Source organism: Temnothorax curvispinosus, unplaced genomic scaffold (assembly GCF_003070985.1).
Source record: "Temnothorax curvispinosus isolate PA1 unplaced genomic scaffold, ASM307098v1 QBEX01009552.1, whole genome shotgun sequence".
Taxonomy (NCBI): Eukaryota; Metazoa; Arthropoda; class Insecta; order Hymenoptera; family Formicidae; genus Temnothorax; species Temnothorax curvispinosus.
The window spans coordinates 247,001-267,629 of record NW_020219332.1 but is presented as its reverse complement, the minus strand read 5'-3'; the positions used below and the strand labels follow the sequence as shown (position 1 = coordinate 267,629).

General features: G+C 40.1%; 1 protein-coding gene across 2 annotated transcripts; it reads right to left on the bottom strand.

Moving 5' to 3' along the window:
• Positions 1–236: 236 nt before the first annotated feature.
• Positions 237–20,629, bottom strand: LOC112459138 (GTP-binding protein Rhes). Of its 2 annotated transcripts, none has more exons than XM_025023120.1 (7): positions 20,381–20,629; positions 9,258–9,559; positions 7,907–8,064; positions 2,983–3,169; positions 2,665–2,875; positions 2,042–2,407; positions 237–1,828 (listed from the first exon to the last, which is right to left on the bottom strand). In XM_025023120.1, exons 2-6 carry the CDS (start codon positions 9,392–9,394, stop codon positions 2,189–2,191), a joined length of 912 nt encoding a protein of 303 aa, XP_024878888.1. In that variant the 5' UTR covers positions 9,395–9,559; positions 20,381–20,629; the 3' UTR covers positions 237–1,828; positions 2,042–2,188. The 2 variants fall into 2 exon arrangements, with proteins under 2 accessions (XP_024878888.1, XP_024878886.1); XM_025023118.1 differs by lacking the exon at positions 20,381–20,629 and having other exon boundaries at positions 237–580; positions 662–1,828; positions 9,258–9,492.

Below are 20,629 nucleotides of genomic sequence, written 5' to 3'. Positions count from 1 at the left end.
TAGAATACTTCGCCGGGGGTGATAATCGACAAATCGTAGCCCGCGGCGCTAATGACGGAAATCTGGTTTAAGTCAATTTCTCGCTCGGGGCGATCAGAGCGAGTGATTTTCTCGTTCCGCGAACCAAAATGTTAATGCAGAAACGGTGCGAAAACGTTCGGGATCGCGGGTTATTTCAATATTTGCTTTATTTCGGGAATAGGTATATAAGTATACGGCTCAGAGAATCGTGCGAGGACGTGGAGAAAATGTTATTTTATTCGATACAAAATGCGAACATGATTGTGCATGCCGCGACTAACCTTTTTTTTCTTGCTTATCTTTACCACTCGCAGCACACGTGTCACGTAACTCCGCCGAATGAAGCTTTGCGCTTGTTTTCGGTCAGAGTCGACTTACGAGCTGCCTAATTGGTCAAGTTGATTGTACCTTAGAGAGTAACTATAGCCGAGTCTATGGGAAGAGAAAGAATACGCGTATCCACATCTCGAATACTCACACACACACAGAGAGATCTACGTGCCTATAATATTTCATCGTTCGAGATGAGCCGCAGGCAGGAAAAGTATATCTCTGTAAACTAAGACGGATAAATTTCACAAAATTTCCAACAAGATCTTATTCGTTGAGTAACTTCCACTTATCAGATGAATATACTTACCCCTTTTTCGTCACATAAATTCATAGAAGAAAAGCTAAAATTGCGCAGAATATTCACAATAAATCCTCTGTTGTTAACATCGGGCACGGAGCTTTCGGATTTGTAAATCTACATACATATTTTTTAACCTGATTGCATTTAAATAATATGCATATGTAACTTGATGATGCGATAATTTTGCACGCGCTCGCCCGATGCATTTCAACAAGTTCGAGATGCGTAGAAAAGGAGGTCGAGATACGGAAATATCGATTGATTTTATACGCATGTTGGTACATGTAACACGAGTCTCATCGTTAACAATGCGGTCTCGTTGGTCGCGGCGGCGCGTCGAAAGCGGCAAACCGAGCGGCGAACTGTGGACGCGCGAGATACGTCATGAAAGTAACGAGATTAATTTGGAGAACTATTTATCCTCTCTTAACGAAAGTCGATATAATACGTTTATGCATGCGCGAAGAGATTCAGCGGAAGGAACGACGCCACGGTCAAATATTCGTTCCTTGAATCAAGTGCTATTAATGAAATTACAACGCTCTAGATCTCATGCGGAAGTATAAACGTCGCTCCTTCGCGTGTCGGAGCTCGAGTAAGGCTACGATGGGCGCAGTTAACTAATCCGGTAAAAAGCTTTCTCACCGCGTTTCGCAATCTCTCTCATTACTGATACAACGCTGACACTTCTCGACCTCTCACTCACCGATCGCGCAAATTGATCTATTCTTCGTCAAGATTCTTTGTTGAAAGATAATTTCGATAAAAATTTGTATCCAATAAGAGGTATACACGCTCTCTTTCGTGCGATTCGATCATCTCGCTGTTATCGGAGAACCCTCTGATCGAATGTCAAACGATCTCGTCCATGTTAGTCGAGTTATCGATTCCCCGTTTAACGTTTGATCGACAACGATTAATTAACGTAACGGTCGGCTTACCTCTCACTCTCACTCTCTCCCACTTTCTCTCTGTCTTTTTCTCTTGTTCGGTCACATCTTAAGTTAATTATACGTGTTACCTTCGGGACATTACGCTAAAGCTATATTCCATTAATTAATTAAGGCGAGTAGCGTGGTCGGTTTAAATATGATTTCCCCTTGGCGATCTTCGTTCGCGAGTACTCGCTTCGCTTTATCTTCGTATTTGCAGTGAAGTCTGACAATTGTAAACCTGAAAGTTTTAGTCGCCATGATTCACAATATCGTGTAAGGTTTCCGTTGGGCAAATTTAGTTATCTTTGTTTTTCTCGTTTCGCTAGAAATGTGGTGTGTATATGTATATATGTATACATGTACATATAGATTATTTTATTAAAGATTTTAACTAATAATAGTAAGAACTAATTATAATAACTTAATATAAGCAAAAAAGAATATAGAATACCTCGTACAACGATCGTAGTAAAGTTATAAAAGGCAAAGATGCAAATGTTACGATATAAAATAATAATACTCGTTTCCGAAGATCGCTCTCAAACGCGTTATCATATTTCTAGAGATTTGTCCGTGTGCATGAGAGTCGTTTGCAATATCACTGTATCGAGCAGGCCTTCCTGGACTCCGTTCTTCCCGTTCTAAGCGTGATCCTGGATCCTGGCGTATTGTTCTCGTTCCCGGCCGCGAGCGAACACGTCTTCGTCCGCATGATCATTAAGTCCGTCCTTATGCTGGGACGGCGCACGTTTGGCGCCACGACGCCGCAAGCGTCGCTCAGTCGACGTTTTATACTGAGGGTGGCTTTGTGTCGCGGCTGGAAAAACAAAAGCGTCGCTTTTTTAAGCTTTTCAGCCGTCGCGTCCCTCGATTTCACGAGAAGGTAATCCCCGGTTTAATCGATCGCGGATGCGACTCCAGGCGAACAACATCACATCGTTCGCCTCTTTGTCAGCTCTAATCGAATTTTCCGCGTTTCAATTACAGAAACGATTGATTAATCGCGACGAAGTTACGCTGTAACGAATTACAGTACGTTGTATTGAACGCTGTATATTGAGAATTGTTACGTACCTGCGACGGCGGCAACATGGTTGGCGAGCCAAAAGTGAGCGGTACTTTTCTATGATGATTCGGAGCCATCTCCAGAGGTAGACCGGCCACTACGAATAACTGATAAAAAAGTTCGTCCACATGATAGTTCCGTTTCGCGGAAGCTTCCACGAAGATACAGCACTCGTCCTGACTCACGCAATATTGCTCGGCTTCCTCCACCGTGACGGTTCTGTAACGAGGGCAAGAGACTTGTCAGTAAAATAATTATACGTTACTCAGAGACGCAAACATGAGGCGGTGTTATTCGGGAAAAATTCAAATTCGAGAAAAACGTACTTTACATCTTTATCACATTTGTTCCCCACGATGACCATAGGGACCTTCAGACTGTAGTGAGCCCTTCTGCTCTTCGTGGCACTTTGGGTCGCGCTCACTTTAGTCTCGAGAATCGCCTCTCTCAGTCTGATGGCTTCCTCGAAGGACTCCCGACAGTCCATGCTGAACACCACGACGAAGAGGTCCCCTGCGAAATCGGTTATCGTTTCGAACCTGGCCGAACGTCGTTTGTTCGATCGCGCAGCGAGTATTTATCCTCAAAACGTTGAATCGTTGAATATTAACGTTACGGATAAATATGGTACACGAATCGAACGAATTACATATTTTCTCGGACGAGTTTACTTAATGGTTTTTCTGCGACTCGTGCGCCAACCAGGGTTGCTAAAAAACATGTTAAAAAAAAAAAAAAACGAAACATGTTTTTTTTGTTACAACCGTGTTTTTTAAGTTTTGAACATGTTTTAAACAGGCACGAAAACAAACATGTTTTAAACATTTGTTTGAAACATGTTTTAAGAAACGTATATTTAAATATATCCAATATTGGATTTAAACAAAATTATTGGATTTAAACAAAATGTTGAAAACAACAACCCTGGCGCCAACACGATTTTGAATTTTCGACCCGCTCTCGCACGCTTTATTATACGACATAGGTTGCAATTATCCCGAACCGGACGGAAGTCGCTACACGCCATTGCATACGGACTAATTATAACGGTCACGCGATACGCGTGTGTTACGGATTATGAATATTTATCCTGACGGATTTATTTCCATGATCAGAGGCGCGGCCCGTGTATTTATAAATCCACTCTGTAGACGGTAGTGGCGTAATGATTCCCGGTCTTGTGTCTATGAGTGGCGCTGTTACCGCTTGTTTCCGACAAAAACGCGCCGCGAACAAAAGGGCGAGTAGGATCAACTTGCTGTTCTCGTGGACGGACAAAAAGCTCGTCCAATGGGAAACTCGACGAGTCGAGCGTATAGAACATAAGCTCGGTAATAACGTCGCTTTGCCAACACACACACCGCTCCACTTGGTTTTATTATCGCATATCCTCTCGCTAAAAGATGCCGCTAAGTGTCGCATATAATAATAACGTTGTCGTTAACTGTGCGTGAATAATATAGAGTCTAAAAAGACCTCAGCATTCTTGTTTTGCCACCAGAAATTTACTGTTATTACTGTTACTAACTGTTATTAACATATTATTATTATACATTTAGTAATTAGCATCATCTACTAATTAACAATGTATAATAATTATAATTATTACACGTCATTAATAATTTCATTACTCTTATTTTTCTTATTAATTTAGCAGAATAGCTTTATATATATTAAATGCATATCCCTCTAATTATCGGTTTGATGACATAAAAAGATATATAATGTCACTCTTGCGTGTGAACTCTGCGACTTCTCTTTTTCTATCAAAAGATATAGGTATGTATTACATAATTGAAACACGAAATTGTAAACACCGCTGGTACACAATTAAATTTCGTAAAATTTAATTTAACTTCACGAGATATCTTTGCGATATGCTTATCCTATATAAACCTGCTACGTAACAAAATTTATTTAACTCACAAATACAATTTCCAAATTTCAAAGACGATCCATTTAGCTCATCCACCTAATTTATTTAGTTTCATCTCATCCACGTGTCGTGTTTTACCGAGGACTTCTTAGGAGACCCGACCTCCATATTTCGAAAATCTTGTCGCTTCGTGGCTACTACATGGAGCGTCGCGAGACATCTTATTCCCGCGAAACACGCAAGGCAGGCCCGATATTGTCCTCGCCGCGAGATGAAAATATATGTATGTCAGCCATTATGCGGCAAAGTTCGTGTCTTTGGTGTCGAAAGGAATTCTCTCTTCTCGCAACAGCCCGAGCCCCGTTCGGAGGCTCATTGTCTTGGAATCGGGGTCATATCGCGTTCCTCCGTATATTCAACCGTATTCCGACAACGGATTCGCGGCTCGCGGAAACCTTTTTTACCCTCTCTCAACGTGTAAGTTGATCTTAGATTAGGCGAGTGATCGCGTTTGCGAAAAGGAAGTGATGTTTTTCACAACAGTTATTATACAGTTATATTACAAATATTAGAAAAATTGAGAAACATCTGTCTAAATTATACATCAATCGGGATGCATAAAAAAAAAGATTTATGTGAGCGTTACTAATGTAATGGTCACGTAAAAGAAAAACGATCGCTCACAGGGTAATGCGCGCATATCTATGCGCGAAATGTTTTTGGCAATCGGCCGATCTGTGAATTATTAAGAGTTCTTGGTGAAGCGTCGAGAAAAATGCAAACGCGAAACGTGGAGTCGTGACTCGTTTTGTCGAATACGACGGAATTTCCGACGGCATCGAGCGTCGGGCGGAATACAAAACTGAACACGCCGCGATGAAATTCCCATCGACGGTGGCTCTCTTGATTTCCGCACATGCGGACGGCAATTTAAAAATTCTTTGGATTTACGTGTCTAATTTTACTGCGCGCTTCTACGTGAGGTCAACTTTACTGGCAACATGCGACGATACATCGCGTTTCCAGGCGCATGTAGTGCAATAACTGAGAGGCGAGTATCGGTTCTGTCCGATGCAATTTGTGTAACTCCGCCTAAAACAGCGACGGGATAGTCAGATTCCGAGAGCAAACTGCTGCTGCCGAAACTTTCGGATCGCTTTAATTTCGAGGAGTGTTTTATTAAAAAAATTTGTTTATACGATTATAAAATTATGAATTATCCTTTCTGATCATAAAATATTTTTACTACGTTCTCAGTGAAATTGTTATAAAGAATTTTGTTGTAAGAATACAGCTAGCAATATAATGAAAGCAAATAAACTAGATTGTATATTGACACACTTATCAAATTTTTAAATGCAGAATTAATTTTTTGTCCCAAGTGAGCGTGTCACGCTATATAGTCATTTACAATTGTCTTGGTAGATAGACGTTTTGGGAATTGCATACTATGCATAGATCATAACTTAGATTACGTTCTACGCCGGTCGACATGACGTTTGTATGTATGTATGTATATCCGAGCGTAAATATGTGTTTTCAGTTGGGAGGTCCTGCCCTCCATCTTGACAACCGCGATGCTAATGCAATTGTCACGCATTCGACAGCATGATACGATATCAGGTTATCGGGTACAGGTGGCAACGCGAGATGACGAGCGACAAGGGAGATCTACGCGCAAAATCAGCGGAGCACAAACGGTTTCGTCGGGTAGCCGCAGGGGCTACCGGGTGGCGAAGAAAAGGGAAAGTGGACGAAATCGAGTTATCGAGCGAACGTACCCTCTCATACGTTCTCCCACGTTTTCACAAGCACGTCCTTCGATACTGTCGATCACTTATCGCCGTCTGAGCCGTCTCATCCCTCGTTCCTCAGTTACTCGTTGAATATCCCATTTTCGTTTAATACATTGAATATTGTGGTGGAGATTGGCTATAGTATTGTCTCCCTAATATACAGGCGAAATACAATCAATCGTACTTAAGGGATTATGTGTACCGTATATAGACAGCCTCAATTAGACAAAGTAACATTGCAAAGCCTGTCACCAGTCAGTTTATATTATACTAGCTTGATACCCGTGCTTCGCAACGGTATGTGTGTAACTACTTTAAATAAAAAACCAAGTCGATATCTCATCGGGCCTAAGAGATGTTGAAGAATCGGTGAAAACACATTTTACCCTCTTTTACTCCCTTAGGAATCGAATTTCTAAAAGTCCCTTCTTAGTGAGTGCTTATATGTTATGTGAAAGGAATATACTCCTCGAATTTCATGTTTTTAGAAGTTTGGGCTGGGTGTTGATGAGTCAGTCAGTCAGTCAGTCAGTCAGTCAGTCAGTTATTCAGGATATTTGTTTTTATATGTATAGATTATTATCAAAATGAGAAAAATATAAGAAATAGTCGTTTGAAGAGAAAAAGAAGAAATTATAATTTAAAATATACTAATCTCTATTATCCAACTCTTTAATAAAACAATTTTAACAGAACGATACAAACGAAGAAGGAATAAATAGATGACATAAACTATTAAAGTAACTGCTTTTTTGTATCTGTGGAATTGATTCCGGCCTGAATGCTTAATCTATCAGAAATCGGATTTTTACCGTAACGTTGGATGTATAATTCTCGCCTAGACTTCTCTTCTCTGCAAAATTAATTGCAACCACGTGATACTCGTGTAATTTCATATTTGAACTTTGCTGAAATTCCAGCAGTAACAGTTCGACACTCACCCCGGGCAGTCTCCCTCGAACTTTTCCCGTGTGCAGGACGTAGGTAGTGAACTATCGTTGTTGAGGGTATGAGATTTCGCCGAGAGTCGTAAAACTTGCGAAGCACGAATCCGACGACAGAAAATGCTCGGTACGATTTTCTTCATAATATCGGTATCGTTTTAGGCATTCTTACGTCACATCGAAGAACGAAAGTTTTCTCGGCCGTCGAGAGAGATGTGTCGGGATAAAAGTAGAGTGTTAATCTTTAGATGAGCCTCGTCTCGTATACACCAACCGCGTTTTCTCGAATGCTTAAAGATTTACGAAACTATATTCGTGGCAGAAAGCATCTTTTTGTGACACCTTCTTTTTTCATCTACCGCAGTCTGGCGTATTTTCATATAAAATGCATCGCAGTGCATTTGCAACACGTCACTCGCTAACGTGCAATTTTTTACATGCTCATACAAAAGTCAAATATCCATTAATTTTTCTCGAACCAATTTTCGCCGCGATAAAAGCGGAATGTCGTTGCCGAGAATGAAAATTTTATATTCCGCGGAAATATGCGTGCGAATACTTTGCGGCATCTTGAATGCAACTAACTTGAAATGGAGCAGCGCATTTCTCCGGGGAGGTAAGCCGATGGACTTACCCGTCAGGAAAGACAATCGTCGCATCGCCGGAAACGGATGGTTTCCGCTTGTATCTAGAAGATCAAGCTGATGAATCTCGCCTCTGATCCTATAAAGTTTCCTGTGAAAATCTTCTATCGTCGGCGTGTAGCTCTCCTCGAATTTGTTGAACAGAAATCTGAAACGTGAGCGGCAACGATTTTATCCACGAACGATTCGTTATTTTAGGCTTCACGGTTTTTTTCTCTCTCTTTCACTCGTTATCTTTCGAGTTTCAAATTTCAACTCCGTTTCCATTTTTTTTAATGTAGTCGATTGATAGAATAGAATTTGATAATTTTATGATTCTGTGTGTGTTGGACGATTTAAAAAATGGCTTAAAAAAGCATTTCCAAAATTTAATTAATGCGTAAACGTATATTCTCCAAAACAGATTTTAACAGATACGGGCCCGACGAACGGGGATGGTAAACACGGGATTAATCGTAGCACCGTAGCATTTAAAGAGTCACGTTTGTGGGCGAGAGAATAAGCATCTGTCTCGATTTTTTAAATGGGCTCGTTAGCGATTGCTATCTACGCGCATATGAACGAAAAATTCACTTAGTATGCGGGGGTCACGTAATTGCGGTCAATTTCGGGTGGTCGACATAACTTCGAACTGGCCGAATTTTCGACATTTCGCGGAACCGCGACATTAATCGACGTGCAATATCAGCGGCAGCGGCGAGGGATTTTATCGTCTCCTTAATAACTTGCGGCCACTCTCCGGTTCAATTTGACGATGAGAAAAGAAATATGATTAGGTCGCAATTTTAACAGATTAATTCAATTCGGAAGGATTACGTTTTATTTCCATCAGGAACATGTGGCGGCCAGTTTTTCGACACCCTATCGCACGATGGCAGTGGTCGAATAACAATAGAAAACAGCAATGCGACACGTAGTGGTGGGCCGGTACGGTTCAAAGATTAATTGAATGACATTGTTTCGCACTATTAGTAATCGATGAAGAAAGAGAGCACGACGGGCAGGATTTAGGAGACCGAACGGACGAAGCTTGGGACGAAGCGTACGGAATAGCAAAACATAGGAAGCACAACAGAAGGTATTGGATCGGCTAAGTTCTAATGGGAAAACGTTGAGCACAAGTAAAAGTTAAACACAAATAACTAAAAGATATACAGAAAATAAAATCCTCTATATCTTCACGTAATTAAATTTAGGAGATATATTTAACTAAATTGAGGAAATATTAAAGAAATAAAATATATAGTATCGTATTTACAAAATTACAATGAAAAAATATAATAGAAAATAGAAAAGAAAAAGCTTTGAAGCTGAATGCCGCAATCGATTTCGGGCATTTACCGTGCTACAATGGCGGTCTTTCCAACCCGGGCACTGCCGAGCATAACGAGACGATAGCAGTTGCGCGGCGGCGGTTTGCAGGCGTCCTCCTGTGACGAGGTGGACGCGGGACTCGGGCTGACGGGCATAGCGAGCATTCCATCCTCCGGGCCCGAGGGACCCTGACCCTCCACCAGCTCAGGCTCCGCTTGCGCTCCTCGCCGACCGCGAGCGTTGATTCGATGCTCGGCAGGCTCGTCGGTTGCACTTCCGCTTCTGCAGAGCCTCTGCACGCAGCACAGAAGTCGGCCGCACGCCTCCAGCTGGAGAAAACGAGAATTACACGTCCGTAAATGCGGATATATCACCCCTTAATACCGTAGTGCGCTTTTGCCACACTCTCGGGACACGTGTATCTGGAAGTTGTGTATATATGTCAAAGTTTCCACATTCCCATTTAATTAGTCGAAATGAGATTCTGGCACTGGAAAATATCGCTACATAAAAGTACTGCCTCTTGCCCTATTTTAAAATTTGCTTTTAAATTGTATATATATAAAGATTGGAATATCTTTTTTGTAAATATAATACAAACGTTAACTAATATAAAATAATATAATACAAATATAGTACAAGCGTTAACAGTAATATACAAAAATATTTCAATTGTAGGAGTAGCGTTGTTTGTGTTTCTATTTTTTAATATAAAATTCCGGCAGGTCATTTACATTTCATATCAAGTTTCGATGGGGCGTATCTTTCGCGAGACTGCATCAAATTTCGAAAAACCCACTGTGATTTCGCCTAAATAAACATTACATTTGTGAATTTAACAAAGCGTTACATGATTCTTCGCACGTATTTCACACAACTCAACGAACAATATTTCCAGTATTTTCAAGCTTGAGTTTTCCAATAAATAAGAAGATGGCAACCATGTCCAGACATGCAGACGACATCGTATTCCTAGGAAATCGCAAAGTGCAAGAAGAATGGGATATTCGAGATCCGAGCATGAACGCATGGAACACGAATCCCGATTGGATTTTCTTGAATTGATTCGTGGCGGAAGACTTCGACAAAAATACTTTTATTAAAGCGGCGAAGGAGAATAAAGAGAAGAGGTGAGTGCTTCAGACACATTTCAGTGTCTGTGCGAGCACTCTTGAATATTTTCCTTGCTTTCTGCTCCGACGTTAGAACATCCAGAAGTTGCTTGCAACAACAATGATGGTAAAAATTTATCTTCCCGGAGATTAAGAGAATATAAAATGCGGCTGTAAACCATGGTGCATTTATACTTTTTAATATAATCTCCACAATTATGTGATCCCCGATAAGACCTCGTTGAATGTCGTACTCGATATTCGCATATTTCATATCACATATTTTGACGATGAAGTTGAACGAGAATGCTTGTCATATTGACGAAAAAGCTTAAAGGGAGCGTATATACTAAATAAACGCGGGGAACCTCGCGCAGCAGGATATAGGTATCTTGGGAATTGGAGGGTTCAGGTTCCTCAAATATGTTCAAGAATATTTTAAGATAAATTTGAAACGCTTTGCACATTCTCGCACACTTGCTGCATCACCCGCGGAAAATACATATATATATGTCTCGTATTTCAATTAATTGAAAAATATTTGTTCCCGTCTATGTTTTTTTTATTTAAATGGTCGTGTAATAATAAAACATAGAATGAGAGAAAATGCCCATAAACGTCATATCGTTGTAATCAATTTTTTTCATTAAAAGGTACTTCAAGAGGTCAACATTGTCACGTACAGTGGATGTAATTTACGAAAACCATTATAAAGCTATGCCATTATAAAGTAAAGAGAAATGCAAACAATATTTTGTTCTGTACTTCTTTAAATCGATGCATATTAATTAGAAAAAAAAAGACTTTGCTGGAGCTCTTATTTTTTGAAATTTAAAGTTGTTTATCTTAATATAATGCATTAATTCTTCATATCTTCACACATTAATTAAAAGAATAACGTCGGATTTATTTTCATCGTATGAAAATTTACATCTCTTTTGAATACTAAATATTCCTCGCACGTCAGTGTCAAGAAAGACTTTATTCACGTTCAAGAAGCACGATATGTTGCACACACGATAAACGATAACATTCTTCGCGTTCTTCGGAAAGTTCATTCTTTGACTTGAATATTCACAGTCACGATCTGGTTACAGGTAACTGGTAGTAGAATGCGTTATATCCTTAACGCCGTGAATTTCTAACTTGGTCGCGCTGAATAGCGGACTAATGATTGCAACGAAGCAAGTTCTGAATATCGCTTAACACCGCTTTACGCACGATAGTTTGATAAGACTTGTTAGAGAAGAGACAGAAACGGTGTTACTTCACGAACGATCTAGCGAGAGCTACTTGAGACGTTTTATTTAAGATTTCTCGTCAAAAAAGGCAAAATCAAGTAATGAGCTTCATATTTCATATTCAAGGCTAAAATTTTAATGTTAAGGCTAAATTTGCAAACACTATTCTTGTTAAAATGATTTTTCGCAAATAATATTTAATATTCTGTCATAATGACTCATAAATTATTTCGGTTTCAGGAATATAGAAATTCATTATTACACTGTCATCAAATATTAGTGAATTAATTTTCATTTCTCTAATTTTCTCTAAAATTTGATATAAATAAATAAAAAGGGTTCGCACAAAGAGCGATGCGGATTGTTAAACGAGAATGTTTGTGGACACGTTCCGCTGAAAAATACATGAAGTAAACTTGATGCTCGTCGTCGTTGTTGCTCAGCAAATTTACTTCTGGACAAGGCAACGTGCCGCTTCGTGTACCTCGGTTTCGAGACGATATGCAAGAGGTGAGGCTTTATAAATATTTAAATAGGACACCTGATGCCCGCGTGTCGAGGGTGTGGGCCGCAATTATTAAAGCCGCCATTAAAATACGTCGCACGCCTCCTTTACTTTCTCTCTGCCTCTTCAGATACGTAACTCATTCTGAATGAAATTGAACGTAAACCGTGTTTCATCTGTGCCATGTCCCACGACGGTAACTATACGAATCACTTTGATACACTCGTTGTCGTTTAGCAAATGGCCGATATAAATCGTAGGACCGGTTAGAACTTCGTTTTATCTTTATCTCGGACATCGTCCGGGCTCCTATTTGCGGTATTTAGGCCATTAACGCGTCTCTCAACTCTTAAATTTCCGAGCAAGAGCGCAATTACTGACCGCAATTGTTTCAGTGTCGAGGGCTATTGTTACCTCGGTAATGGTTTATTTCTGTTCCGCGCCAAGGAAATGGGGTTACGTTTTTTCGTCGCACTTTAACAATAAACGCGCGGAAAGCAAAATACTATAGGAAGGTTTCGCGTATCGGCGTATAGATCGTCGGATCGTTTCTAGCATCATGTTTTACTTCCGTGCGAGTGTGACGAGGGAGTGTTATCCGTCTCGAGATACGTCTCCAGTGATATCGACATTTTCTGTACTTTTATTCGCGTATCTGTTCTTTTCGCCGTGCAAATATCTCTCAAAATAAAAGTCGAACGTGACCCTGTTACTATTTTTAGGATTTATGAACGGTTTCAGCAAAGTCGGTTAACTTTAATCTCGGAGATCTACTACATTTTTATTCTCTTCTAGAATTAGATCGAATACATGAGAAATCAAGATTGATATTTTCCTTGACTATTTCTGTACGAAATTCCAGAAAGAGTTCAATTTCCGTTAAATTAGAATTTACCTTTCGCTACCACGAGTTTTTGCCATTTTATTTTTAACAAGCAAGTAAGCGTTACGTTTCGCTCAAGCGCGAAAGCCGTTGGTGAAAGCGCGAATTAACGTTTTATGATTATATAGATGCGTGAATATCGCCATGTATAATAACTAAGCTGAAGCAGCAATCTTTCGATTGTGTTGATTTTTCTTTTAATTCCTCGGTCTCTGTCGAAAATAGTAGCGATTCTCTAGGCCACTCTAGGGAAGTAACAACTGTCTGCTCGCGGTCTGGTTATGAATACTGCAGATGGTAATAGGCAGCCTTTGATGGCACTAAGAGTAGAAACCACATTAAACTGCAGGGACTATGTAAATGTTACCGATGTTACCACTCGTATTATTATCCCTTATCTATTCCTTCTAATAATTGCTCCGATCGAATCTATACAGATTCGGGCTCTATTTTATCTGATCGATGCATCAGTTGCATATTTTTGCACCAGCGACATTAGAAATTTAGCCAAGGAGTCTGCCAGTAAGGCGTGCAGATTCTATTACAACTTCTTTCGAAAATATTAAATTAAAAGATAACTGCATGCTGTTAGCTGTAGATTTAACTATTTAATGATTGCATTAAAAATATATATATCGGTTTCTATGCCTAATACTAGGTCCTATGCCCCAAAGAACACGTTATACTTGCAATGCGTTGGCTCAGTGTATTTCATGTTTACCACATAGTTTCGTATCGCGACGTGGCACAACGCAGGAAAAATGAGCAACAAATATCTACATGCTATGCGTGTGCTATTGATTTTACGATTGTGCGCTACGACAAAGCTCTCGTCAGCACGCGAGGGTTTGAGAAACATTGATCTCTTAACGCCAGCGATTCGACCCACCAGGTTCTGATACAATCGAGCAACAAGGTATATCGGTTGTCCGGACCGTACCAGCAACATCGGCAATCGGATTATGACGACGCTGCTCGCCCGTCGCTCCTCGGCGGGACATGCGTTCGGCGGTATCGGACAAAGTTACGAGTGTATCGCGGAGCGTTATCCTCTTAATGCTACGTGGCTTAATAACACTAAGCGGATTCGCCCGTCAACGTTGGCTAAACATCCATTTAACGATTTAGTGACATAATATTTTCTGGCCGAGCAACCGGCCGAACTCGCGCCTGAGGTATAGGGATTCTCGCGCGGGTTGTTCGAAGCTTGTACGCAGCTTAACGAAATTTATGATAATATGCGCCATTATCACACCGTTTCGAAGCGGTCGATTATACGACGCGACGTTTTGTTTATCGCTGCAACAGAATACATGACAAACGAGCGGAAATTCTGCTGTCCGCAATTGTCCGCCTGCATTTATAAATCGTTTATATCGGGCCACTTGTGTCATTCGTGTACTTTATGATGCACTGAATATATTTAATTTAACGATATATTTTATATTTAGCTACTGTATATTTCGCGTGACAAACGATTAGAACGGTACACTGTTGCTGACAGCGTACCATGATATTTAATTTATTTGTTAATCGCCGCTGTGTATCTCACTCGTTCGATTTGGTACGCGATTAAAAACTTGCTAGCCACATACGCGCGTGCGAGGGCGGACTGCCCTCACATAATCTTTGTCGCGGCGAGAGCAGTGATATTATATGAACCTAGAATTATGCAAGTATATATAATTACGGCATAAACGATTACTACGCCCCATTTAATCCCAGGCTGATACCCTTTACCGCCAGGTCGTTCGTTCTGATATCGCCGCGAGGCAAGATGGTTAAAGCCGCCGGTTAAAAGATATTCCCCTGAGAGGGAAACGCCGGTTTCTTTCCTGAAAATTTTATGTTCGGTTTTGAAATCTCTGGAAAAACTGCCAGGTATCCAGCGCAGTATTTTCAATTTGTTCTCTCGGGTAATACGTAATACTCATGTATATAATCTCCGTTGTTATTAATTTAACATATACACCGAGAGGACGATTTTGCTGAATGTTTAAGAATTTAACTAGGTACAGGTCTGGAAATAATTATGTTCGACTATCAAAATAATTATGTAGGATGCTCAAGCTGGTTGCTAGAATGTCAAAACTTTCCGCAGCATTATCATCGTGCTTTGAGCATTTTGCATAATTATTTACATAGCTGTATCTGGTCCAATTTTTACGTACTTCAGAAACATTGTTCTTCTCGTATATCATCGCGCGCGTGTATCCAATAATGCAACGACAATATTGCCAACACGATGTCGAATACTATATCACAGATCTGTCTAATTCACGCGATAATCGAATGAAGACGAATCTCCAGAGTTCTCAATTCGCCAATAAATTGCTCGTCGTAATTAGACGGTACGGGTACGCTGTCCCATCCGTTTCGAGTAGAAAAGTAATTCCGCCTTTCTCTCTCTTTCTCCTTCTTGCTGTGCCTCTCTTTCCCTCCGGCATTCTTGCCACTCGTGTCTCGCGTCGTTACTTAACTCGGGACTAACTATTCGCTAGCGTTTCTACCACTGAGTGCTTTTGCTTGCTCGCGCCGTAATCTGATTGGGCTCTCGCCGACTGTTATTTCATTTGCGAGTTCGAGCCGCGACTATACGCTGTTGTCGCTGGCATTGTTGCTTTCGCTGTTTCACAGACATGTGTTGAAGTATAAGTAACAATCTCTGATAGCAGCAAGGGCTGAGAGCGATTCACGAGTTTACGAGAGCGAGCGTCACATAGATAGACGCACTAGTCTCAACATCAACCGTGATGGCTGAAGAATGCCTGCGCGGTTAACGTGCCGGAAGTAACTTCGTCAGCACCCGCGTATATAATATATACAGGATGTCCCCGAAGTGTTCTACCCGCACGAATACTCGGTCGAGTTCGAAATATTGCCTAAAAATAATTTTAAAAAAAATATTTGGACGTCAACAGAGCTCTCAAGTTAAAAATGTAGATCATTCGTGAGGTAAGAATATTGTCGCTTTACTCTTCGGCTAATTTTAAATGGAGGTTAATTGCGTTAGATATTTAAAGTAGAAAGAGGTACTGGAATCAGATTACGTCTAATTAAATTTTCATTAGATCGTCCCCAGAAAGTGAGATCAAGTAAATCGTGGGCGAAAGGAAGCGCGGATAGGTATAGATCGTCCGTTGAACGTGAAATTTCCACCGCGACTATACTCCCTTATGCAAGCGGAAGATTTTGCGTGTAGACTCGGTATATCTGGCATAATATAACATGGAGCGAGGCGCGCAATTTTAGAGGAAACGACGTCGAGACGACGACGCAAGTTTATTTTCAGACCGCGCGTCGCCCGAGTTAGCGAGGGGAGCTTTTACACGACGATATAATCGACGAAAAGCTCGACACCGAATTTTAACCGACGGTTAGTCACGTCCCGGTAATTAACAGCTTGATTGTCTCTATTGATCGACAATCGCGACTAAACAACCACACCCGCCATACTCTGACTGGACGAGCGCTCTTCGTTTATTCATACCCTTTGTCCTCCATGTATACGTGTTGCGTGCGACGGATGGAACACAAAAAAGCACGATGATCCCGCATCGGATGTCGATGATTCAATAATTGACTGTAATCACTCAACCGAACTTCTGTTGTTTTTAGTTACCTAATATCGAGATAAACGAATTTTTTCATAATATCCGGGCCAGAAGTTTTGGTAAATTAATTTTCGTGGCAGACTGACAAATGTAATTTGTAATTAATCTTTTCTCTTCTTCGTGAAAATGTCGTGGCATCGACAGCTACAGAGTTATAAGAGCTTGAAAGTAAGGGACCTTCCTTATGAACTAAGCTTTCGACGGGAAATTGAATAACGAAACTTCATTGTCCATCTAAACTCAAGTCAGGTATACTTTTCTTGAGAATTTTAATTCGAGGTACCAAGATATTCGATATCGAATATTAAAAAGCGAAGGAATTCTCCCCCCTAGGAAATATCGATCGCAAATTCGATAACCAATATACAATGAAAAATAAACTGCGTTAAATTAAGACTTGAAGGTACATGGCAGCGGAGCACACACAAATATTTTTATTATTTACCGTTGTATCATACGCCAGCGTTATTTTCTTGCGACACGTGTAACGAGATAACGATACTGTCCGACCGAATGATTGTCATTTGAACCGAAAATTCGCGTGTCATAACGATCGTAACGATGCAGCGATGCATCGGAAGCATGCACAAAAGCGCATCGCACAGAGACACGGTGCTCGATGTACCGCGAGAAATTTGACGGCGCGGCCTATTGGAAATTTACGTCTTTTTTTTTCCCATCGTAAATAGTTTCCTTTTCTCTGTCGGAGTCTCTTCGCCGAACTAAAGCCGAACTTCGTTGCTTTTGTGTGTCCCAGTGGCGTAATCGCGAACCAAGGTTCCAAGGTTCGACGCGACGACGCCGACGTCGTGCAATTGTGTGAATGCATTTACAAACGTTGCAGATTATCTTCGCGCGCGTAGCCTACTTCCTGAAATAGCTAGAGTTTTCTCCACGACCTCTATCCCGCAGGTGCGATAAATTCGGTTATTGGGTCGAGAAGTCGAGCTGATTTCAGAAATAATATATCCGTACTTTCCTGAGATACTTTGTTCTAGCCAAATGTGTTTTAAACTGAAAATAATCGATATTACACATGCACTTGAGAAAGCAAATCGATAAGTAAACTACATCTGCGTTTACTGATGTCTATATATGTCAATTGCATCGCCAATCAACTTAATGCTTCCAGAAGTTTTTCGAACAACTTTTAAGACATTTATTATTCTTTGCTCTTGAATGGACGGTATTTAGGTGTATTTCAGTTAGAACGAAAGAGAGAAAGAGGAAAGTTTAATTGTTCTTCAAAAGTTTACGTGAAAAAAATATGAAAGTGATAGATTTAACAAAAAAGTGTATATATTTAATCAACTACTAATTGGTAATAATTACATAACTCTCACGACGTTTCAACCCAGGATTCGGGTCCTTCTCAAGTGATCTAACAAACAACAATTAAAATCGCAGCGTCAATAAGTTAGGTCAATACATGTGCCGAATTCAATTCGTGACAAATTGATAGATTTAATTTGATTTCCTGGTAGATCTAATATAATAATGTATGGGAGATAGTTTTCGTTCAATCCAGCCGCCAGTATCTCGACTTTATAAACTCGGATATTGTGATTCCAATATTTGTAGCTTATAATTATATTCAAGAGACCTGGTTACGTGTTCGCGCGGCGAAATTCACCAGTTGCAGCGGGGATACGTCTGTTGACGGTGCAACAAGTCGGGTTAACAGCTGTTTCGGGCGCATATAGTTATGTGCACGACGACGCTGGTGCTATGGCACTTCGATTTGGCCCAAGTCCAGGACGAGTTTACGAGGCTTTAGTGAACTTGGGCGTCACGTCTGTTCAATTGCAGATCGTGTTATCAACCGCACAAGCTATAGCAAATGAAGCGCGAGCTTGAATACAACGAGGAATGGCGTTCTCGTTATGATTGCGAAACAATTCTCTCGATGTATGATAATACGATTAATGGTAAATAGACTTATTTTAGTTTATGAAACAGAAGACTGCATTCTTTTATATTTCCAATGAATTTGTAAGAAAACAATTACGTCGGTATCTCCCATAACTGGCGAACTGTATGATTACGAATTGTACCTGTGTTTTGGCTTACGTATATAAAATTCCGTTCGCAAACCGACCTAATATCTATTGATTATCGAAAAATACGGACATAAGCTTCAGCTTTACAGTCCTTTCAGTCCTGCGATATTTCGGAACTGCACTGAAATGTCACGTTTTCAGATACGAGCACGTGTCCTAATGGCTTATTACGAGGCGCATGATGCGACCTACGGCTCGCGAATCAATAAAGTTCGTGCTACACGAGCACATAATTATTAACTCTTTCAAAGCCGCGCGTTTTTCTCGAAGGAGTAAAAAATATTGCGCAGTAGCGATATATGTGTGTGGACTGCGCTATTTGCGGAAGGCATATATAACGTACGCAGTTATGCTATACGTTTTTAAGAAATTATCTCGACCTCTTAGCGGAAAATCTATGTTTTATGATTGGCCGCGAAGTGGATGGTTTTTCTCGTTTTTTTTGTAATTAAATCGGTTTTACAGCGAGATGTAAAATTTATAAAACTGCGCGTTAAATCTGATATTTACGGAGAAGTGACAATTAGCACCCTTTTATATTGCTTTTTGCAGAAATGATATTTTTTATGCCATGCATGCAACTCCATCGTTCTTTAATCCTATGTTTTTTAATTCTCTTATATAAAAGCTCTAAATAGAAAAATATTCGAGCTTTATTGCAAAATAAATATGTGAGAGCTTAATATTTTCATAAATCGTGGGTGTCCATTCATTTTTTAAAGAAACGATGTAGCACCAGCCATTAATTTCACACATTTATATAGAAAATGGACAAAGTTCTAGAACACTGACGTGAGATTGATGTAATCCAATTCATCATATGTCAAATGTGAGAGAGACAGAGAAACATGATAAATCTATACAATCAGAAATAAATACTCCGATCTGTAGTAGAAGAGATTATATGAAATATCGGATATAAATGTTTTTTTTTTACCAAAAATATGATTTTTGTGAATATTAACTGAAATTATTGGCCGATAATTAATAACTGGTACCTTTGGAAGAATGTATTTCCTTGCAACTTACAAGGTTTGAGATTTTACAATTTCCACAAAGAGATGCCCGAAAAGTTTCTTCTTTCGGAGCAATGAGATTAAGACATATAAAGAGCCAAAAGCACAAGAGAGCTTGAAAGGATTGCCAAACGGACTGACAGAACATTGAGCAAATAGGAGATCAAATCACGAACTGAGGGCTTTTCCTTCAAGACATCTCTCATCACCAATATATCACTGAACGGATATATGATATTCGAGCGAACGTTAAAGTGGGACGTTTTAACACGTTTAGGATGAACGTTTTAACACGTCTATCACTTAATAATCATGATTAATTGAATATTTGCATCGACAAATTGGTTCTTTAAATTTTTTGTTTATTCTTTACGTTTTTTCTTTACTTTCTTCATCTTAAATGTTATTGCACAGAGCAAATATATATCTTGTCTCGAATATTACTGAAGAGAGAGAGCGAGAGAGAAAGACAAAAAGTTATTTATATTCCCATTTTAAAAAATTGATTTCAGAGTTAGTAAAGAAAATGCTCAATAAGCAATCCGCGTAAACATTAAAGTTCATAAATTACTTTCATAGATATCGACCAATTGGATATTTTAAAAGACTTATTAGCGCAAAACTCTAAATTTGCAAGGGCAAAATGATTCACAGTATAGTACAATACAACTAACAAGCATAGACTCGGCATTCTCTTATCACAAATGTCCGCTACTTACCTCAGGAACGTAGACAAAGCGTTGCCGGAGGAAAAGCTGAGAAACAGGGTCCGAGACATACACCGTCGTGAACGTTAAGGACCCGTTGAGGTCCTCGATTTCCTCTTTCGATCTCGTGTCCACGCTCTGGCACTTTTCGCGACTCACTCTCCCTTTCTCTCGCCTTCCTTCTCTCTCTCTCTCTCTCTCTCTTCCTCTCCCCCTTTTGCTTTCTTTATCTCTAGCTACAGCGACAAGTGGCAGCTTCGA

Excerpts from the sequence above, each read along its gene's own strand:
- LOC112459138 (XM_025023120.1), bottom strand. The coding sequence starts at position 9,394 with ATGCTCGCTATGCCCGTCAGCCCGAGTCCCGCGTCCACCTCGTCACAG. Across the intron at positions 8,065-9,257 it reads AAGACCGCCATTGTAGCACG|ATTTCTGTTCAACAAATTCG; the intron begins GTAAATGCCCGA and ends CTCACGTTTCAG. Across the intron at positions 2,408-2,664 it reads CCATGTTGCCGCCGTCGCAG|CCGCGACACAAAGCCACCCT; the intron begins GTACGTAACAAT and ends TTGTTTTTCCAG.